Below are 23799 nucleotides of genomic sequence, written 5' to 3'. Positions count from 1 at the left end.
TGCGAAACTGAGGGCGACTAGATCAATCTCAGTAGTGAACTTGTGAGGGAGGAAACAATGCTATTAAACGACACTGACGTCTATTGCATGTTGTGCATGTGTGTTGGTGAGTGTTTGTTGCACGCAGCTTTGTGTGTATTTATGGTGTGTGGCTAGTGCGTCTGTGTATATGGTGTGCCTGTGTGCCCCAGAGGCCCTGTGCCTTATGAACCTGTTTTCAGCTGACCCAGTCTGCCCGCCAGTGCACTCGTCCACACCCTCCTCCACCCGCACCCCTCCTCCCATCCCATCCGCCCCTCCGCTACACTGGACAAATTGTTAGAAACCTCCAAGGCCCTCGTTGTTGTTTTCGTTGGAAGTCAAACAAGCGGTGGCCTGTTCCTAAAGAAAACATTTAGTGATGCAGTTTCCCCCTCAAACCTCCCCTTCCCTGTGCGAGACGACGGAGGGATCCGGAAAAGAACTGCACTGAAAGAGGAGCCGGAGGGGAGTGGGGGCGTTTTGCAGGCAGGCAGGACCATGGACGGCCTAGGCATCTGTGAAAAGGGGGCATTGTAAGGGGGCCTCGTCAGTGTGTTCACTCCAACCCCCTGCCTTCCTCATCCCTCCTCCACTCTTCTACACCTGGCTGCCCCAGCCTCTAACATGAACTAGGTGTGGCTCTCCTCTCATTCACTGATTTATGGGCCTTGCGTAGTCCACATTGTTTCTCTCACACACACACACATACACACAGAAAACTTGGCGCTCCACCTGTGGTGCTATTTTTCCATCTTCAACCTGTAGTTGGAATAAACATATTTTTTAGCTGAGTGCACATTCAGTTAATCTGCCATTTGGACTGTGTTCATTCTTGTGTCAAGGGTCAGCTCTGCACATGAAGCATGCCAGAGATCATCAGTCATGGGGGTTGACCTATACACCTCCTGAGTAGGTGAGACCAAACCTCCTGGTCCTGTTGTGTGTCCATCATCCCAACCAGCCAGGGCTCTGTTCATTAGTGTGCGATGGAAAACTTTTAAAATATTTTTTTATCCGGAAACAAGAATGAGTGCTTCTTATTAGCCAAGTCTAGGGTTGTCCCTCCCCATTTCAGGATGTTTTCTTCCATTTGGTGGATAATGAGCAAATAGCGTTACAGAAGGTTCTGATAGAAATGTACTAGAACATAGTCGGGCAAAAAAAGTATTTAGTCAGCCACCAATTGTACAAGTTCTCCCACTTAAAAATATGAGGCCTGTAATTTCCATCATAGGTACACTTCAACTATGACAGACAAAATGGGGGAAAAAATGCAGAAAATCACATTGTAGGATATTTAATGAATTTATTTGCAAATTATGGTGGAACTTACTTATACTTTGTTATATACCCTTTGTTGGCAATGACAGAGGTCAAACGTTTTCTGTAAGTCTTCACAAGGTTTTCACACACTGTTGCTGGTATTTTGGCCCATTCCTCCATGCAGATCTCCTCTATTTTTAAGTGGGAGAACTTGCACAATTGGTGGCTGACTAAATACTTTTTTGCCCCACTGTATATGATTGTCTGTCATGTAGACTAAAAAACTGTCAGCTCTATTCATTCCATTTCTATTTTGCAATGTTCAGAACATATCAAATATATTTATATAGCCCTTCTTACATCAGCTGATATATCAAAGTGCTCTACAGAAACCCAGCCTAAAACCCCAAACAGCAAGCATTGCAGGTGTAGAGGGGTGGCCATTCCTCTTCTGGCTGTGCCGGGTGGAGATTATAACAGAACATGGCCAAGATGTTCAAAATGTTCATACAGTGAACAGGTCAGGGTTCCATAGCTGCAGGCAGAACAGTTGAAACTGGAGCAGCAGCACGGCCAGGTGGACTGGGGACAACAAGGAGTCATCATGCCAGGTAGTCCTGAGGCATGGTCCTAGGGCTCAGGTCCTCAGAGAGAAAGAAAGAATTAGAGAGAGCATACTTAAATTCACACAGGACACTGGATAAGACATGAGAAATACTCCAGATATAACAAACTGACCCTAGCCCCCCGACACAAACTACTGCAGCATAAATACTGGAGGCTGAGACTGGAGGGGTCAGGAGACACTGTGGCCGCATCCGATGATACCCCCGGACAGGACCAAACAGGTAGGGTATAACCCCACCCACTTTGCCAAAGCTCAGCCCCCACACCACTAGAGGGACATCTTCAACCACCAACTTACCATCCTGAGACAAGGCCTAGTATAGCCCATAAAGATCTCCGCCACGGCACAACCCAACGGGCGGCGCCAACTCTTGACAGGAAGACCACGTCAGTGACTCAACCCACTCAAGTGATGCCCCTCTCCTAGGGACGGCATCGAAGAGCACCAGTAAGCCATTGACTCAGCCCCTGTAATAGGGTTAGAGGCAGAGAATCCCAGTGGAAAGAGGGGAACCGGACAAGCAGAGACAGCAAGGGCGGTTCGTTGCTCCAGTGCCTTTCCGTTCATCTTCACACTCCTGGGCCAGACTACACTCAATCATAGGACCTACTGAAGAGATGAGTCTTCAGTAAAGACTTAAAGGTTGAGACCGAGTCTGCGTCTCTCATGGGTAGGCAGACAATTCATTAAAAATTGAGCTCTATAGCAGAAAGCCCTGCTCCAGTTGTTTGCTTAGAAATTCTAGGGACAGTTAGGAGGCCTGCGTCTTGTGACCGTAGCATACGTGTAGGTAGGACCAAATCGGAAAGATGGGTAGGAGCAAGCCCATGTAATGCTTTGTAGGTTAGCAGTAAAACCTTGAAATCAGCCCTTGCCTTGACAGGAAGCCCGTGTAGGGAGGCTAGCACTGGCGTAATTCTTTGGTTCTCGTCAGGATTCAATAGTTATTTAGCACTATTTGAAGTTTATTTAGTGCTTTATCCGGGTAGCCGCAAAGTAGAGCATTTCAGTAGTCTAACCTAGACGTAACAACAGCATGGATGAATTCTTCTGCATAATTTTTGGACAAAGTTTCTGTTTTTTGCAATTTTACGTAGATGTAAAAAAGCTGTCCTTGAAACAGTCTTGATATGTTCGTCAAAAGAGCGATCAGGGTCCAGAGTAACGCCGAGGTCCTTCACAGTTTTATTTGAGACGACTGTACAACCATCAAGATTAATTGTCTGATTCAACAGAAGATCTCTTTGTTTCTTGGGACCTAGAACAAGGATCTCTGTTTTGGCCGAGTTTAAAAGTAGAAAGTTTGCAGCCATCCACTTCCTTATGTCTGAAACACAGGCTTCTTGTGAGGGCAATTTTGGGGCTTCACCATGTTTCATTGAAATGTACAGCTGTGTGCCATCCGCATAGCAGTGAAAGTTAACATTATGTTATCGAATGACATCCCCAAGAGGTAAAATATATAGTGAAAACAATAGTGGTCCTTAAACGGAACCTTGAGGAACACCGAAAACTGATATCTTTCCAACAGATAAGATCTAAAACAGGCCAGAACTTGTCTGTGTAGACCAATTTGGGTTTCCAGTCTCTCCAAAAGAATGTGATGATCGATGGTATCAAAAGCAGCACTAAGGTCTAGGAGCACGAGGGCAGATGCAGAGCCTCGGTCTGACTCCAGTAAAAGGTAATTTACCACCTTCACAAGTGCAGTCTCAGTGCTATGATGTGGTCTAAAACCAGACTGAAGCACTTCGTATACATTGTCTGTCTTCAGGAATGCAGTGAGTTGCTGCGCAACAGCTTTTTCTAAACATTTTGAGAGGAATGGGAGATTCGATATAGGCCCATCGTTTTTTATATTTTCTGGGTCAAGGTTTGGCTTTTTCAAGAGGCTTTATTACTACCACTTTTAGTGCGTTTGGTACATATCCGGTGGATAGAGAGCCGTTTATTACGTTCAACATAGGAGGGCCAAAAATACATTTTAGAATCGGCTTCCTATATCGCAACAAAGCCTCCTTCACTCATGCTGCCAAACATACCCTCGTAAGACTGACCATCCTACCGTTCCTCGACTTCGGTGATGTCATCTATTAAAGAGCCTCCAACACTCAACAAACTGGATGCAGTCTATCTCAGTGCCATCCGTTTTGTCACTAAAGCCCCATACACTACCCACCATTGCGACCTGTACGCTCTCGTTGGTTGGCCTTCGCTTCATACTCGTCGCCAAACCCACTGGCTACAGGTTATCTACAAGTCTCTGCTAGGTAAAGCCCCATCTTATCTCAGCTCACTGATCAGCATAGCAGCACCCACTCGTAGCATGCGCTCCAGCAGGTATCTCACTGGTCACCCCTAAAGCCAATTCCCCTTTGGTCGTCTTTCCTTCCAGTTCTCTGCTGCCAATGACTGGAACGAACTGCAAAAATCTCTGATCCTGGAGACTCATCTCTCTCTCACTAGCTTTAAGCACCAGCAGTCAGAGCAGCTTACAGATCACTACACCTGTACATATCCCATCTGTAAACAGCCCATCTATCTAACTACCTCATCCCCATACTGTATTTATTTATTTATCTTGCTCCTTTGCACCCCAGTATCTCTACTTGCACATTCATCTTCTGCACATCTACCATTCCAGTGTTTAATTGCTATATTGTAATTACTTCGCCACCATGGCCTATTTATTGCCTTAACTCCCTTATCTTACCTCATTTGCACTCACTGTTTATAGACTTTTTGTTTTCTTTTGTTCTACTGTATTGTTGACTATTTTGTTTATTCGATGTGTAACTGTTGTATGTGTCGAATTGCTATGCTTGATCTTGGCCAGGTCACAGTTGCAAATGAGAACTTTTTCTCAACTAGCCTACCTGGTTAAATAAAGGTGAAATAAAAATAAATAAGAGCGCCACTCCAGCTAGGATTGAGTTCGTCACTCCTCAGCAGGCCAGGCTTGGTCATGTTTGTGGGTGAGTCCCAGAAAGAGTGACAATTATCTGCAAATTTTATCTTTTGGGAGTGACAGAAAACAGTTTTCAACCAGTGATTGAGTTGTGAGACTCTGCTGTAGAGCTCATCACTCCCTGTAACTGGGAGGGGGCCAGAGACAATTACTCGATGCCGACACATCTTTCTAGCAGATTTACACGCTGAAGCTATGTTGCGCTTGGTGACCTCTGACTGTTTCATCCTAACATCGTTGGTGCCGACGTGGATAACAATATCCCTATACTCTCTACACTCGCCAGTTTTCGCTTTAGACAGCACCATCTTTAGATTAGCCTTAACGTCGGTAGCCCTGCCCCCTGGTAAACAATGTATGATCGCTGGATGAGTCGTTTTAAGTCTAACACTGCGGGTAATGGAGTCGCCAATGACTAGGGTTTTCAATTTGTCAGAGGTAATGGTGGGAGGCTTAGGCGTCTCAGACCCCGTAACGGGAGGAGTAGAGTCCAGAGAAGGCTCGGCCTCTGACTCCGACTCGCTGCTTAATGGGGAGAACCGGTTTAAAGTTTCTGTCGGCTGAATGAGCGACACCGGTTGAGCATTCCTACAGCATTTCCTTCCAGAAACCATGAGAAAGTTGTCAGGCTGCGGGGACTGTGCCAGGGGATTTATACTATTATCTGTACTTACTGGTGGCACAGACGAAGTTTCATCCTTTCTTACACTGAAATTACTCTTGCCTAACGATTGCGTCTGAAGCTGGGCTTGCAGCACAGCTATCCTCGCCGTAAGGCGATCGTTCTCCTGTATATTATGAGTACAGCGACTGCTATTAGAAGGCATCATGTTAATGTTACTACTTAGCTTCGGCTGGTGGAGGTCCTGACGAATCGTGTCCAGATAAAGCGTCCGGAGTGAAAAAATTGAGTGAGGGAAAAACAAAAAATATAAACGGTAATTAAAAAGTAAAAACCGTAAAGTTGTCAGGTAGCAAAGTAAGGTTGGCAACAAAACGCACAGCAGCACGTAAACAAGTCTGCAAGTTGTGACCCATTACGGAGTACACCACAGAATCCAGTTTGGTCCAGCGGGGCCGAGAATGAGACTTAAGGCCTTGTAGAGAGGTTGTGGAGAGAAATAATCACAGGATTTTTCCATATTAATCTGGAATTTATGTTTTTCTGACGTCCAATCCTATTTTATTGGAATCGACTAACCCCGAAACAAATATCCAACATTTCACTATTTTCTATGTTATACTGATAACATCCCTGATTTCGAGACATTGCCTCTCATCCCAATTGAGTGCATGGATTGGCTGTTTGTCTCTTGTGAGGTCATCCATAGTGGAAGTGTTTTTTTTTCCTTTCGACACAAACATGATTTGTTTGACTGTCTGAATCCCGCTATTGAGGCAATTTTTATTTATTTTTTACTACGCCAACATTTCTCAGAAATCAACATTCACCCTCACTGATATTGGTTCCAATATCTTACCGTAAATCATTAAGTGTATATGGCTGTTTTATATGTACCAAAGTACACTGAACAAAAATATAAACGCAACAATTTCAAAGATTGTACTGAGTTACAGTTCATATAAGGAAATCGGTCAATTGAAATAATTGAATAAGGCCCTAATCTATGGATTTCACATATCTGGGAATACAGATGGGCATCTGTTGGTCCTTAAAAATAAGGTAGGGGCGTGGATCAGAACCAGTCAGTATTTGGTGTGACCACCATTTGCCTCATGCAGCCTGACCCATCTCATTCGCAGAGAGTTGATTGTGGCCTGTGGAATGTTGTCCCACTCCTCTTCAATGGCTGTGCAGAGTTTCTGGATATTGGCGGGAACTGGAACACGATATCGTACATGTCAAACCAGAGCATCCATGTGATGCTCAATGTTGAGTATGCAGACCATGGAAGAACTGGGACATTTTCAGTTTCCAGGAATTATGTACAGATCCTTGCAATATGAGGCCGTGGTGCATTATCATGCTGAAACATGAGGTGATGGTGGCGGATGGATGGCACGACAATGGGTCTCAGGATCTCGTCACGGTATCTCTACATTCAAATTGCCGTCAATAAAAGGCAATTGTGTTTGTTGTCCTTAGCTTATGCCTGCACGTGTTTTGCTGCCTTATGTTGTCTTAGGTCTCTCTTTATGTATTGTTTTGTCTCTTGTTGTGATGTGTGTTTCGTCCTATATTTATATTGTATTTTATTTATTTTTTATCCCCGCAGGAGACCGTTTGAATTGTGGCCATCATTGTACAGTGCCTTGCGAAAGTATTCGGCCCCCTTGAACTTTGCGACCTTTTGCCACATTTCAGGCTTCAAACATAAAGATATAAAACTGTATTTTTTTTGTGAAGAATCAACAACAAGTGGGACACAATCATGAAGTGGAACGACATTTATTGGATATTTCAAACTTTTTAACAAATCAAAAACTGAAAAATTGGGCGTGCAAAATTATTCAGCCCCCTTAAGTTAATACTTTGTAGCGCCACCTTTTGCTGCGATTACAGCTGTAAGTCGCTTGGGGTATGTCTCTATCAGTTTTGCACATCGAGAGACTGAAATTTTTTCCCATTCCTCCTTGCAAAACAGCTCGAGCTCAGTGAGGTTGGATGGAGAGCATTTGTGAACAGCAGTTTTCAGTTCTTTCCACAGATTCTCGATTGGATTCAGGTCTGGACTTTGACTTGGCCATTCTAACACCTGGATATGTTTATTTTTGAACCATTCCATTGTAGATTTTGCTTTATGTTTTGGATCATTGTCTTGTTGGAAGACAAATCTCCGTCCCAGTCTCAGGTCTTTTGCAGACTCCATCAGGTTTTCTTCCAGAATGGTCCTGTATTTGGCTCCATCCATCTTCCCATCAATTTTAACCATCTTCCCTGTCCCTGCTGAAGAAAAGCAGGCCCAAACCATGATGCTGCCACCACCATGTTTGACAGTGTGTTCAGGGTGATGAGCTGTGTTGCTTTTACGCCAAACATAACGTTTTGCATTGTTGCCAAAAAGTTCAATTTTGGTTTCATCTGACCAGAGCACCTTCTTCCACATGTTTGGTGTGTCTCCCAGGTGGCTTGTGGCAAACTTTAAACTACACTTTTTATGGATATCTTTAAGAAATGGCTTTCTTCTTGCCACTCATCCATAAAGGCCAGATTTGTGCAATATACGACTGATTGTTGTCCTATGGACAGTGTCTCCCACCTCAGCTGTAGATCTCTGCAGTTCATCCAGAGTGATCATGGGCCTCTTGGCTGCATCTCTGATCAGTCTTCTCCTTGTGTAAGCTGAAAGTTTAGAGGGACGGCCAGGTCTTGGTAGATTTGCAGTGGTCTGATACTCCTTCCATTTCAATATTATCGCTTGCACAGTGCTCCTTGGGATGTTTAAAGCTTGGGAAATCTTTTTGTATCCAAATCCGGCTTTAAACTTCTTCACAACAGTATCTCGGACCTGCCTGGTGTGTTCCTTGTTCTTCACGATGCTCTCTGCGCTTTTAACGGACCTCTGAGACTATCACAGTGCAGGTGCATTTATACGGAGACTTGATTACACACAGGTGGATTGTATTTATCATCATTAGTCATTTAGGTCAACATTGGATCATTCAGAGATCCTCACTGAACTTCTGGAGAGAGTTTGCTGCACTGAAAGTAAAGGGGTTGAATAATTTTGCACACCCAATTTTTCAGTTTTTGATTTGTTAAAAAAGTTTGAAATATCCAATAAATGTCATTCCACTTCATGATTGTGTCCCACTTGTTGTTGATTCTTCACAAAAAAATACAGCCTTATTATAAAATGGATTTAAAAAAATGTTTTCCTGATCAATCTACACCCATGACAAAGCAACAAAAAAAATGTATTTTTTTCAGATTATTTTTTTTTACTGAAATATCACATTTACTCAGACCCTTTTCTCAGTACTTTGTTGAAGCACCTTTGGCAGCAATTATAGACTTGTATCTTTGGTATGACGCTACAAGCTTGGCACACCTGTATTTGGGGAGTTTCTCCCATGTGGACACCAAGGAGGAGGTCAGAGACCTGACCGTGTGGTGCCAGGACAGCAACCTCTCCTCAACGTGATCAAGACAAAGGAGATGATTGTGGACTATAGGAAAAGGAGGACCGAGCACGTCCCCATTCTCATCGACGGGGCTGTAGTGGAGCAGGTTGGGAGCTTCAAGTTCCTTGGTGTCCACATCACCATCAAACTATCATTGTCCAAACACACCAAGACAGTTGTGAAGAGGGCACAACAAAGCCTATTCCCCCTGAAAACTGAAAAAAAAACTGACTGAAAAGATTTGGCATGGGTCCTCAGATCCTCAAGACGTTCTACAGCTCTACCATCGAGAGCATCCTGACGGGTTGCATCACTGCCTGGCATGGCAACTGCTCGGCCTCCGACCGCAAGGCACAACAGAGGGTAGTGCGTACGGCCCAGTACATCACTGGGGCTAAGCTGCCTGCCATTCAGGACCTCTATACCAGGCGGTGTCAGAAGAAGGCCCTAAAAATGGTCAAGGACTCCAGCCACCCCAGTCATAGACTGTCCTCTCTGCTACCGCACGGCAGGTGGTACCAGAGTGCCAAGTCTAGGTCCAAGAGGCTTCTAAACAGCTTCTATCCCCAAGCCATAAGACTCCTGAACAGCTAATCAAATGGCTACCCAGACTATTTGCATTGCCCCCCCCCCCCTTCTACGCTGCTGCTACTCTCTGTTATTATCTATGCACACAGTTGTCACTAACTCTACCTACATGTACATCTTACCTCAGTTACCTCGACTAACCGTTGCCCCCGCACATTGACTCTGTATATAGCCTCACTATTATTTTACTGCTGCTCTTTAATTATTTGTTACTTTTCTTTTCATTTGATCTTTTATATGATCAATTATATTTACCACCGGTGGACTCCAAGTTTTAGAAAAATCTCAAAGAAGATCAATGGAAACAGGATGCACCTGAGCTCAATTTCGAGTCTCATAGCAAAGGGTCTGAATACTTAAATGTAAATAAGGTATTGCTGTTTTTCTTTTGTAATACATTTGCTAAAATTTCAAAAAACCTGTTTATGCTTTGTCATTATGGGGTATTGTGTGTAGATTGATGAGCAAAAAATATTTCATCCATTTTAGATTAAGGCTGTAACATAACAAAATGTGTAAAAAGTCAAGGGGTCTGAATACTTTACGAATGCGACCGTACACACGGTCTGCCATCTGCCCGGTACAGTTAAAACTGGGATTCATCCGTGAAATCACAGTTCTCCAGCATGCCAGTAGCCATTGAAGGTGAGCATTTGCCTACTGAAGTCGGTCACGGCGAGAAACTGCAGTCAGGTCAAGACCCTTGTGATGATGACGAGCATGCAGATGCTCTTCCCTGAGATGGTTTCTGACAGTTTGTGCAAACCCTCAGTTTCATCAGCTGACTGGGTGGCTGGTCTCAGAAGATCCTGCAAGCTGGATGTGGATGTCCTGGGCTGGTGTGGTTACAAGTGGTCTGCGGTTGTGAGGCCGGTTGGACGTACTGCCAAATACTCTAAAACGACGTTGGAGGCAGTTTATGGTAGAGAAATTAACATTAAATTCTCTGGCAACAGCTCTGGTGGACATTCCTGCAGTCAGCATGCCAATCGCACACTCCCTCAAAGTTGACATCTGTGGCATTGTGTTGTGTGACACAAGGTGCACCTGATGGATTATCTTGACAAAGAGAAATGCTCACTAACAGGGATGTAAACACATTTGTGCCCAACATATTAGAGAAATAAGGTTTTTGTGCATATAGAACATTTCTGCTATGTTTTATTTCAGCTCATGAAACATGGACCAACACTTTACATGTTGCGTTTTATATTTTTGTTCAGTATATTGTTGACCTATTGTGATACACACACCACACTCACACCACATACACAGAGAGGGAGATTATGTTTAGCTGAATATTATCAGACTATTAAACTCTCTCTCTACCCCATCCATCATCCCTGGTCACTAGGTGGGGCAGCTGCATAAGCAGAGTGGCACAGCGGAGGAGCACAATCTGGATAAGGAGGCACGGAAGTGGGCGACCCGAGTGGCACGAGAACACAAGAGCATCATCCACAGCCAGCGGGTGAGAGAGGAAGGGATAGATGAAGGGTAGGAGAGGGCGAGAAAGGGGATAGTCTATATTCTAGCAGGGGATAGTCTATATTCTAGCGAGGGGATAATCTATATTCTAGCGAGGGGATAGTCTATATTCTAGCGAGGGGATAGTCTATATTCTAGCAGATATATGCATCTTTCCCGGATTTTTTTCAAATGTATTTATTTTTAATTTTTATGTAAGATACGACTGCATCGGTCCGCAACTGCCAACCGATCCAAATATGTAGCATGCATCGGTCAGAAAATCCATTAAAACATTAGAAATCGCTGATTTCATTTTTTTTTCGTGCTTATACTGCTTTCAAAAATGATTCATTTTGTGCCAACTAATGCTTCCTCTCCTTCAGTGTCGAACAAAGCATGTAACTGTTGACAGTCATTGATCTCTACAAGGTATTTTGCATGCCGAGCAGCACTGGGGAATATCAGTAGCCTAGTCAAACTGCGCACTGTGCTCAGCTTCGCACTCTAACCAGCGCGAAGTACAACAATATTCTAGTCTTTATTAGTTGAGTGACCATGTCATTTGCTAGGTTATTGTTCTATCAAAAATGTGCTTTACCAAAATAAAAGTAAGCTACAGGAGACACAACTCATCTGGCTGTAGGCTACATGCTTAACAGTGCTTATTTTATTTAAATTTGTTCAGGTTCACCATCAGCTGTAGTTTTTGTATATTTGATTTAAAGATCCTGTGTATATTGTACTTTTTTGATATAGAGGGTCTGTGGTGGGATAAAGTACCTAATTGTTATTCTTGAGTAAAAGTAAAGATGCCTTAATAGAACATTTAAGTGAGTAAGTAAAAGTGAGTCACCCAGTAAAACACTACTTGATTAAAAGTATTTGGTTTTAAATATATTTAAGTGTCAAAAGTAAATGTAATTGCTAAAATATATTTAAGTATCGAAAGTTAGTGTAAATCATTTCAATTTCCTTATATTAGGCAAACCATATGGCAAAAATGTTTATTTTCTTTGTATTTGCAGACAGCCAGGGGCACACTCTGACACTCAGACATCGTTTACAAATGAAAGGATGTGTGTTTAGTGAGTCCGCCAGATCAGAGGCAGTTGGGATGACCAGGGATGTTCTCTTGATAAATTTGTGAATTGGACAGTTTTCCTGTCTTGCTAAGCATTAAACATGTATGAAGTAAAAGGTACATTATTTTCTTTATGAATGTGGTGGTGGTAATGTAAAGTTTGCCACAAATATAAATGTTAAAGTTAAGTACAGATACAAAAAAAGACTTAAGTAGTACTTTAAAGTATTTTTACTTCAGTTTATAATTTCATAACGAGGGCAGCAATCACTTTGCGAGGCACACTGCATGGCCAAAGTAGGAGCGGAAAAGAAGCTCACTTAAAATTCCAAACGGTCAAAACCATTCGATTTTGAGATGGAGACTAAATCCAAAGTTGTGCTATCTATTCATAGCTAATTTGTAAACAATAAATATGTTACTAGCTCTAACACTTAATCTGCGAAAATGACAAGTTAATTAGAGGGCGATGGAGATTTTCAGAACCTAAGTGGGGGGGACAAAAACCCATAGGGCGCTGGTTAAAAGTAGTGGACTATATAGGGTGCCATTTCAGACAGTCATTGAGTGGTTTGTTTACTACATGTTATCTGTGACCTTTTAGGCCCTGGAGGACTATAGGACACAGCAGGGGCCATCTGAGCAGACCTGCAGTGAACTGGAACTCAAAATGGAGGCGGCCAGGGAGAACCTGCGGAGAGCTGAGGTAAACTTGTGTGTGTGGCGATGGTGAGTAGGGCTCACACTCGTGATAATGTAACCCTGCCTGTGACTTAAAATTTGGCCAAAAGGGAATGTTTAAGATGTAGGTGTCCCGAGCCAGACACCGGAGTTCAGATCCCACTAGTTACATGCTTGTGTGTGTGATCCCTTTCTGAGGTTGGTATATCATTGGGCCAGTAGGTTGTCTCACCTCAGCCTCTCTTGCCTCTGATTCCCCCTGCTGGTTGATGCGGCAGACTACATCCAACATACAGTAGTTCTGATAGAGCTTCTTATGAAAGCCTATTATGACATGATGACTGACTGGTCATGACTAGAGTTGCGAAATCCCAGTGGGAACATTGCTGGAATTGGGAGGGAATAAACATTAAATTTGTAATATGACAAAACATATGATTATGTCACTAACTCCAGACGGTGAAGCTGAAGGCGGAGGCTCGCCTGGCCCTGCTGAGAGAGGCAGGCATCACTGTGGAGACGTGGCTGAAGAGCGCCATGAACCAGGTGATGGAGGAGCTGGAGAACGAGCGGTGGGCTAACCTGAACACCCATGACCCTTCACTCTCCGTGAGTCACAAAACACACATTGAAAGATGAGACAAAAATGCATTTTTTTCACATCTTTGTGCATATGCGCAAACCCATCAACAATTTCCATTTTGTCCCCTGTACCTGCCTACTGAAACTTCCTGCGCACAGGTAAATCACATGATAAGGAAGCTGGGGTGTTTCTTCAAAGTACTGTTCCTCAACTTTAAAGGAAAGGTTCACCCAATTTGAATGTTATTTTGTTTTTGTGATCTATTGATTCCCTGGGTCATTTCATGTTTTCATGTGTATCTGAGTTTTTGGCATTCAAGCAGGCAGAAATCTGGGCGGGATGATATAGCACTGTGATAAAATCACTCTCAATACACTGGAAGTTAGTAGGAATATGACATTTACATCGCGAAAACGTCTTATCGTACATGTCAGATTTCAATACTTGCCAATGCCATAACTCCGGGAGGATGTCTTCTCTCGAATGAGCCATTGATCAACATTTTTTAGATATTCCTACCTCGAAATGTTCCTACCTCGAGAAATGTGTAATTTAACAGTCTAGAACATTTTTCCTATTTGTCTGCTTCATTAATCCAGGGTGCACTGCATGGTGCCTTTGCCAGAGATATTATAGAAAGGAGATAGGAATCCAATGAAAGAAGGAATGTGTAATACCCCACCCAGCAGACTGTCAACCAATCGCGTACACGTTGCTTAACTAATCATAACGCAATCCCTTCTCAAAGTTTGTGTATATGTCGAGAAACGTGGCTATTTTCCTCAAGTACGTAATGTCACGATTCCAAAGCTATACGATATTACAGATAGCAAGTTAATTATTGCACATCTCAAAACTATTTTTAATGTTGTACTTCTTGTTGACAAAATTCACTCCTTGGAGAGTGCTCCTTGTCGTAGAATCGCCAAGAATGCACCGCACTGCCCATCAATGTAACATGGGCAACGTTTCCAATCTCCTCACATGTAAACTCAGCAAAAAAAGAAACGTCCTCTCACTGTCAACTGCATTTATTTTCAGCTGAGACATAAACTGAACATGTTCCACAGACATGTGACTAACAGAAATTGAATAAAATGTGTCCCTGAACAAAGGGGGGGTCAAAATCAAGACAGTCAGTGTCTGGTGTGGCCACCAGCTGCATTAAGTACTGCAGTGCATCTCCTCCTCATGGGCTGCACCAGAGTTGCCAGTTCTTGCTGTGAGATGTTACCCCACTCTTCCACCAAGGCACCTGCAAGTTCCCGGACATTTCTGGGGGGAATGGCCCTAGCCCTCGCTCTCCGATCCAACAGGTCCCAGACATGCTCAATGGGATTGAGATCCGGGTTCTTTGCTGGCCATGGCAGAACACTGACATTCCTGTCTTGCAGGAAATCACGCACAGAATGAGCAGTATGGCTGGTGGCATTGTGATGCTGTAGGGACATGTCAGGATGAGCCTGCAGGAAGAGTAACACATGAGGGAGGAGGATGTCTTCCCTGTAACGCACAGCGTTGAGATTGCCTGCAATGACAACAAGCTCAGTCCGATGATGCTGTGACACACCGCCCCAGACCATGACGAACCCTCCACCTCCAAATCGATCCTGAGTACAGGCCTCGGTGTAACGCTCATTCCTTCGACGATAAACACGAATCCGACCATCACTCCTGGTGAGACAAAACCGCGACTCGTCAGTGAAGAGCACTTTTTGCCAGTCCTGTCTGGTTAGGAAGTGCAATATGATCCCATAGACACTGTGTATTCGATAGGGAATGAGTTGAAAAACTACAAACCTCAGATTTCCGCCTACCATATGAGTTCTGTTATACTCACAGACATCATTCAAACAGTTTTAGAAACTTCAGGGTGTTTTCTATCCAAATCTACTAATTATATGCATATTCTAGTATTCCCAATGCTGCCCCCTACCCTAGAGAAGTTAAAATATGCCTACAAGCCCTCAGTCCAGCCTCTCTCAGCCTATTGCTGACAGTCTGAGCACTGATGGAGGGATTGTGCGTTCCTGGTGTAACTCGGGCAGTTGTTGCCATCATGTTCCTGTCCCGCAGGTGTGATGTTCGGATGTACCGATCCTGTGCAGGCGTTGTTACACGTGGTCTGCCGCTGCGAGGACGATCAGCTGTCCGTCCTGTCTCCCTGTCTTAGGCGTCTCACAGTACAGACATTACAATTTATTGCCCTGGCCACATCGGCAGTCCTCATGTCTCCTTGCAGCATGCCTAAGGCATGTTCACACAGATCAGCAGGGACCCTGGGCATCTTACTTTTGGTGTTTTTCAGAGTCAGTAGAATGGCCTCTTTAGTGTCCTAAGTTTTCATAACTGTGACCTTAATTTCCTACTGTCTGTAAGATGTTAGTGTCTTAACGACCGTTCCACAGGTGCATGTTCATTAATTGTTTATGGTTCATTGAACAACCATGGGAAACAGTGTTTAAACCCTTTACAATGAAGATCTGTAAAGTTATTTGTATTTTTACTAATTATCTTTGAAAGACAGGGTCCTAAAAAATGGACGTTTCTTTTTTTGCTGCGTTTATCTGCCGTTGTGAACTTTAGACTCCATTTTGTGAGGCTTATCGATCTGCATGATGAACATGATGAGCTTCTAGACTCCTAAATTGATAGTGCAGTTTTAGGCAATTTAACCGCTAACTAGCTACTTTACATGCTGATATTGTCTTTGGTATTATGTTTTAGCTACATTTGCTAGCTACGTAGCTAGCCAGCAAGCCCATAGAGAGAGCATTGCATTGGATTTTGTAGTCGATTTGAGCTGCAACCGATTTCCACAACAATTTTCCATGTTGCTACCAACCTTATTATATGGCCAAAATGAAACATTTGTTCTCACATAATGTTATTTAACAATGTAAATTAAAGGAATTAGTGGTTTTGGGTGGATTTTTCATTTTAAGGTTCTAGTTTATCCTGTGCTGTGTTTGTGTGTGTTTGAGATTGACTAGCCTTATGAAACCAGACTGACTGATGACTGCATGTGAGCTTGAGATCAGGCTGGTTTAACAAGGCTACTGATTTTGCCGTTAGATTGTGCAGTATTACTGATTTTACAAATCACCGTGATCTACAAATCACCTTGCATCCCAAATAACGTCTCGCTATGTGATCAAAAGTATTGATATGGTGGCTTGCCTTGCTCAAAGTGATCCCATCCAACCTGGTGTGTGTGTGTGTGTGGTTTAGGGTACAGCTGACCTGGAGAGGGAGGATGAGGAGCTGGAGGATAGTGGAGAGGTGTTGGACGACAGCAGCTCTATCCCCTCCTGTACTCTCAGGAACTACCCCCTCACCTGCAAAGTGCTCTACTCATACAAGGTATACATGCACACAGAGTGCTCTACAACAGTAGTCCTATTCTCACCTTTGAGCTGGCAATCAACCCATCACCTTGGATGCGATGCAATATGGTACCATATAAGTCCTTTGAGCACTGCAGCATGCATTATAATTAAAAAATGCAGACTTCACAAATACAGCTCCAACATACAATATATGCACAGAATTCACTGGGGCAGTCTAGCAGTAATGAAACATGATCTCCTTCCTCTCCCAGGCGTCACAGCCAGACGAGCTGACCATCGAGGAACAGGAGGTGCTGGAGGTTATTGATGATGGGGACATGGAGGACTGGGTCAAGGTACACAGTGCTTTCCAAAAGTGGTAATACTTCACTGTTTGCGCTTTAAACTTGAATAAAGCAAGTGGTACTCTAAAGTCATCATATGCCTACACACCAGGGGTCATGTTCAATAGGGATTTTATTTTTTTAATGGAGTGAAATGGGGAGGTTTTAGTTCTGTTGTCCATTGCAAAACATTTTGCTGCGGTGTGCCCTACTATCACTGGTAACCCTATGTGTGTGTTCCAACATTGTCTCTAGGCCAGGAACCGGACGAGCCAGGTGGGTTACGTCCCGGAGAAGTACCTGCAGCTGCCCTCGTCTAACAGCCTACTGAGCATGCTCCAGGCTCTGGCTGCCCTGGACGCCCGATCCCACTCCTCCAGCAACTCCACCGAGCCCGAGCTGCTTGAATCAGAGCTGCCCACACCGGGCACGCCCAGCGCCAACGGCGACTCCAGCAGTGGTGAGAGACGCAGTGAATTTGGGTGAAACAATCCGATCAGCCTCGACATTCTCACAGGAGAGAATCCTGAATTTGACTTAAATCAGATTTTCACTTAGTCATGCTTGATGTCAATGCATGATTTGACATGTCACAATGCATGTCAAATCAAATGTTATTTGTCACATACACATGGTTAGCAGATGTTAATGCGAGTGTTGCGAAATGAGAGGAAATTGGACTTAAGTATAAGTTACGATTCGCACCACACAGAATTAACAAGTATTCATATGTAAGACAATGTCATTGAGATCATTCAGATGTGTTGGGACCATTTTTATTTTCCCTTTCTTTCCATTTTGATCTCTTTCTCTGTGCTCTTACTCTTCCCCCTCCCCTGTCTCTCCCTCCCTCTCCCCCTTCCGCATTTCACCCTGACTCTCTCCCACTCCCTCCCCCTTCTGTCTGCCTCAGTGTGCTTTGCCAAGGCCCTGTACGACTATGCGGGCCAGACAGACGAGGAACTCTCGTTCCCTGAGGGCGCCATCATCCGCGTCCTGAGCCGTGAAACCCACGAGGACGATGGCTTCTGGGAGGGCGAGTTTAACGGCGCTGTTGGCGTCTTCCCCGCCGTGCTGGTGGAGGACCTGCTGGCGGAGGGTGGCTCCAGTGCAGATGGCGAGAATGGCGACAGCCTGGGAGAGGCCAGCAGCAGCACGCCGGTACACACATGCAGCCACCCTTGGCGCTGTTTACACACGTGAATGGACACGTGTTTTTTAAATTTTAAACTTTTCTCCCCAATTTCGTGGTATCCAATTACTGTCCAGTTACTATCTTGTCTCATCGCTACAACTCCCGTACGGGCTCGGGAGAGACTAAGGTCGAAAGCCATGCGTCCTCCGAAACACAACCCAACCAAGCCACACTGCTTCTTAACACAGCGCGCATTCAACCCGGAAGCCAGTCGCACCAATGTGTTGGAGAAAACACCGTGCACCTGGCAACCTGGTTAGCGTGCACTGCGCCCGGCCCGCCACAGGAGTCGCTAGTGCGCGATGACACAAGGATATCCCTACCGGCCAAACCCTCCCTAACCCGGACGACGCTAGCCCAATTGTGTGTCGCCCCACGGACCTCCCGGTCGCAGCCGGCTGCGACAGAGCCTGGCCACCCGGGAGGCCCCGTGAATGGACACTTTTAAACCGGTTTAAACTTTATTTCCATGGAGATTTTCTGTTGAGAATGATTTTTTAAATCCAGGACCAGGCTTAATCTTGGTGCGGGAAACCGGCCTTTAGACGACACACATCCTCATCCAGTAATCAGTATATACCTGTTTTATTTAATTCTGTGGTGAACGTTGTCTTTCAGGTGTCACCCTCTCCTCTTTCTGAGTGTTCCCCACGGAGCCCCTTTCAGCTGGGCCCGTTCCACAGCAGCCCCCTCCAGACCCCCACTCTGCCCTCACCCCAGTCCAGCCCCTCCAGTGCCAGTGCCTCCCCCATACCTCGCCCACCCTCCTACATCAACGGTCACCATAGGCCACCGCCTGCACCACTCAAAAGCCCCTTACAGAGTAAGAACCACTACTCAAAGGCTGACTATTTATTATTTGGCATTCAAATTGTTATCGCATTAAACATAATTCATTGCCTGGTCCCAAATCTGTTTTGTGCTGAATTATAGTCTGTGGCATGACAACAAACGTAGGAGTTGGCAAGACTGCAAAACCAGATCTGGGACCAGGCTATGTTATTTATCATATTAAATACACGCTAAATAGACCATGTATAAAAGTGGAGACATAGACAAGTAATAAACAACAGCATAGATTTTTAAAATCCTCATTCTGAGATATATATCTGGGTTGTGTTTATTTGAGCACAATGTCACGATCCTGTAGTGCTTTCTAGTGGTTTCTAATCCAAGACATGATGCTGATGATTCTGTCTGCCCTCCTCAACCTCAGGTCCTTCCCAGAGCTCCACCCAGCCCCCCAGGTACCCAGCAGATCGTGGTGTGGGAGGCACCATTCGACCTGTAAGTTACCACATTAACACTCGCACACACTTTTGTCAACTAATGAAAACCATGATAAATACTGTATGGATACTGACCCTTGTCCTGTTTGATAAGACACACTTGTATTTTGTTGATGCTCCACTTGGAGCTCAAATGAATAACTAGTTATATGTTGTGGACAGGTCCGCGCTGCTCCACCACCCCCCAAGCCGCAGCAGCCTCGCGGCCAGGTGAAGAGAAGGGAGGAGGTGGAGATCACTCTGGTGTAATGGCGCCGCCCTGGTGGCGGTGGCTGCTGCCCACAACCACACCAGGTCAGAACGGACCTGATGGATCCAGGTGCCCCGACTGACTGACCCCCCTCTTCCAGGGAGGGACAACAGGCTCCAGAGCCCCTAAACCAGCCTATCCAGCCAAGGGGTATCCCCACTCCCCACTGGAGAGGCTCCATGAGATGAGATGAGGCCTGAGATTTGGCTCGTCTCAGTCCAAAGCCAGTAGGGCTGAAATGGTGTGTGGTGCAGAGAACCCAAACAATTTTGCCTTTCTGACACGGTTTTCAACCCTACATCCCTCTTTCTATCCTCTCGTTCTTTATTATTTTTCTATTACCCATTGTTTTTTTGGGGTCTGTCTCTCATTTTCTCCCTCCTGTATTTGTGCTGTATCTCTCAAAATGTTTTTTCTCTCTCTACCTCCCTCTATTTCTCTCACTCACCTTCATAACTGGGCATTGAGCTATGGGGGGGTATTTTCAAGCAAGATATCACCATTTGATTACTATGCATCAAAGTTATGCTAATTTCGTGGGAGGATTGTACATCTGTCACAAAGTTTTAAACAGCTAAAGTCCAAGTCAGATCTGTTTGGTTCTTGGTGGGTTGTGTTTTTGTTGTCAACACATTTCATGGAAATTCACGGCAGAGGCTGGTACCTTTCCCGTACCTGAAATACCAACGTCTTCAAAATAAGTGTTCTTAACATTTCATAAACAAGGGAAAAGTGGCAATTTTGGAGGGATGCAACTGATATAGATAGAAATTGCCCCATTGAGAGCAACATCTGGATCACACTATGTGAAACCAGAACAAAACTGCCCCTGAAACTGTTGATTATTCTTATTCTATAACAAATGTCAAATGTCTTTGTACAATTTCTTTGTATTAAAAGGTGGGACATTTCAAAACAGCCAGGGGCAATCTGTAGTGTATCTATGGGTAAATGTACACTATCTTTGTGCTGTTTTCTGTTGAAAAAACAAAGCTATGTTGTCATCAATACTAATCCAGGCTTAAACTAGCCAATAATAATGGTCGCTGGTGAGAATAATTCTTCATTCAGGAATGCAGATGGGTCATAGTTCAGGACGGAATGCATCGCAAGGTGATTTGCTGTCGTGGGGAGCGTCATTGGTACTGTGATGTGACCCTGGGTCGGACTTGCCTTCATGTTCAGGGAGGAGAATCACCTTAGTTCCTAGCTACCTACAGGAAATGTGAACTGACTAAAATACTGAAGCACTTTTTTGTTATTGTTTTGTTAATGCCCTTTTCAGTATTGCTGGTTGGTCTCTTGTGAATGCTGCATTGTTTCTCCTTTAATTGTTTTTGCTCCAACTATATTGTTATCAGTATTGTTCTACTTGGTTTTTTAAAAGGCATTTGACTTATTTAGTCTTAAATAGCCATTGTAGTGTCTTGTGTTGGAGGTATGCTTTTTCATATAATGTATGTAATATTAGTTTACAGAGAGCTTGGGAGATATCTGTGCAGCAAATTTATGAGGATAAAAACATATGGAAACTTATTGATAAATGTTAGTTGTTGATCAGAGAAATGAGTATCTGTCAGCCATGTTTACTGTGATCTCCTTAAGATCTGAATGTAAAACTTATTTTTGAAGTTTACATTTACCCTGTTTTATTGAACGATTGCATGTTGTGAAATACACACTTTCCCACAATTGTAAAGTTTATTCAGTTCTGTTTCCGATTTATTTTCAGATACAGTAGAAACAAGTGACCCGCTACGAGCGTTTCCCAAACTCATTCCTGGGGGTCCCAAGGTGTGCACGTTTTGTTTTTTGCTCTAACACTACACAACTGATTCCAATAATCATAACTTGGTGATGAGCCAGCCCATTATCTGAATAAGCTGTGTAGTACTAGTGCAAAAAACAAAACGTGCACCCCTTGGGGTCCTCAGGACCAAGTTTGGAGAACGCTACGCTACAGCAACAGTAGAGAAGCCAAATTATTTCATTGAATATATAAAAAATAAAATGGTGTGAATAAAATTAGCTGAAATCTATTTGTTCTGTTTTATTCAACATTTCACAAAGGATTTAAACTAGGGCAGTAGGCCTACAGGGAGCATATTTAAAAAATATATTTTTATATTATTTGATTTATTTCACCTTTATTTAACCAGGTAGGCCAGTTGAGAACAAGTTCTCTTTTACAACTGCGACCTGGCCAAGATGAGGCAAAACAGTGCGACACAAACAACAGAGTTACACATGGAATAAACAAACGTACAGTCAATAACACAAAAGTCTATAAACAGTGTGTGCAAAGATTAGGGAGGTAAGGCAAATAGGCCATAGTGGCGAAATAATTAAACACTAGAGTGATAGATGTCCAGAAGATGAATGTGCAAGTAGAATACTGGGGTGCAAAGGAGCAACAACAAAAAAAATAACATGGTGATGAGGTAGATGGGTGGGCTATTTACAGATGGGCTAGGTGCAATGTAAGCTGCTTAAAGTTAGCGAGGGAGATATGAGTCTCCAGCTTCTGTGATTTTTGCAATTCGTTCCAGTCATTGGCAGCAGAGAACTGGAAGGAAAGGGGGCTAAAGTAGGAGTTGGCCAGTGAAATATACCTGCTGGAGCGTGTGCTACTGCTGCTATGGTGACCAGTTCTTTTTTTATTTTACCTTTATTTAACAAGGCAAGTCAGTTAAGAACAAATTCTTATTTTCAATGATGGCCTAGGAACAGTGGGTTAACTGCCTGTTCAGGGGCAGAACGACAGATTTGTACCTTGTCAGCTCTGGGATTTGAACTTGCAACCTTTCGGCTGTTAGTCCAACGCTCTAACCACTAGGCTACCCTGCCACCCCAAAAGTGAGTTAAGGGGGTGCTTTACCAAGCAATGACTTATAGATGACCTGGAACCAGTGGGTTTGGAGACGAATATGAAGCGAGGGCATACAGGTCGCAGTGGTGGGTAGTGTATGGGGCTTTGGTGACTAAACAGATGGCACTGTGATAGACTGCATCCAATTTGCTGAGTAGAGTGTTGGAAGCTATTTTGTAAATGACATTGACGAAGTCAAGGATCGTTAGGATAGTCAGTTTTACGAGGGTATGTTTGACAGCATGAGTGAAGGAGGATTTTTTGCGAAATAGGAAGCTGATTCTAGATTTAATTTTGGATTCGAGATGCTTAATGTGAGTCTCGAGTGTTTGCTGTCTAACCAGACACCTAGGTATTTGTAGTTGTCCACATATTCTAGGTCAGAACCGTCCAGAGTAGTGATGCTTGACGGGCAGGCAGGTGCGGGCAGCGATCGGTTGAAGAGCATGCATTTAGTTTTACTTGTATTTAAGAGCAGTTGAGGCCACAGGAGGAGAGTTGTATGGCATTGAAGCTAATCTGGAGGTTTGTTAACAGTGTCCAAAGAAGAGCCAGATGTATACAGAAAGGTGTCATCTGTGTAGCGGTGGATCAGAGAATCACCAGCAGCAAGAGCGACATCATTGATACAGTGGGAAGAACAAGTATTTGATACACTGCTGATTTTGCAGGTTTTCCTACTTACAAAGCATGTAGAGGTCTGTCATTTTTATCATAGGTACACTTCAACTGTGAGAGACGGAATCTAAAACCAAAATCCAGAAAATCACGTATGATTTTTAAGTAATTAATTTGTATTTTATTGCATGACATAAGTATTTGATACATCAGAAAAGCAGAACTTAATATATGGTACAGAAACCTTTGTTTGCAATTACAGAGATCATACATTTCCTGTAGTTCTTAACCAGGTTTGCACACACTGCAGCAGGGATTTTGGCCCACTCCTCCATAGAGACCATCTCCAGATCCTTCAGGTTCCGGGGCTGTTGCTGGGCAATACGGACTTTCAGCTCCCTCCAAAGATTTTCTATTGGGTTCAGGTCTGGAGACTGGCTAGGCCACTCCAGGACCTTGAGATGCTTCTTACGGAGCCACTCCTTAGTTGCCCTGGCTGTGTGTTTCGGGTCGTTGACATGCTGAATGACCCAACC

At 43.9% G+C, this 23799-nt stretch overlaps 1 protein-coding gene across 2 annotated transcripts in view; it reads left to right on the top strand.

Moving 5' to 3' along the window:
- LOC110533478 (F-BAR and double SH3 domains protein 2) overlaps nt 1–21811 on the top strand; it is a 56117-nt gene extending 34306 nt beyond the window's left edge. For both annotated transcript variants that reach the window (XM_090186110.1, XM_021617728.3), the window contains 10 exons: nt 10909–11025; nt 12710–12811; nt 13243–13395; nt 16601–16732; nt 16971–17054; nt 17298–17502; nt 17956–18203; nt 18856–19060; nt 19454–19524; nt 19689–21811. In XM_090186110.1, the coding sequence (XP_090042236.1) occupies nt 10909–11025; nt 12710–12811; nt 13243–13395; nt 16601–16732; nt 16971–17054; nt 17298–17502; nt 17956–18203; nt 18856–19060; nt 19454–19524; nt 19689–19775 (1404 nt within the window). In that variant the 3' untranslated portion in view covers nt 19776–21811. The remainder of the gene's footprint in view (nt 1–10908; nt 11026–12709; nt 12812–13242; nt 13396–16600; nt 16733–16970; nt 17055–17297; nt 17503–17955; nt 18204–18855; nt 19061–19453; nt 19525–19688) is intronic.
- Nucleotides 21812–23799: the final 1988 nt, after the last annotated feature.

The sequence above is a fragment of the Oncorhynchus mykiss genome, chromosome 10 (genome assembly GCF_057628025.1).
Source record: "Oncorhynchus mykiss isolate SJ-2025 chromosome 10, ASM5762802v1, whole genome shotgun sequence".
NCBI classification, from domain to species: Eukaryota; Metazoa; Chordata; class Actinopteri; order Salmoniformes; family Salmonidae; genus Oncorhynchus; species Oncorhynchus mykiss.
This window is presented reverse-complemented; position numbering and strand designations above follow the sequence as displayed.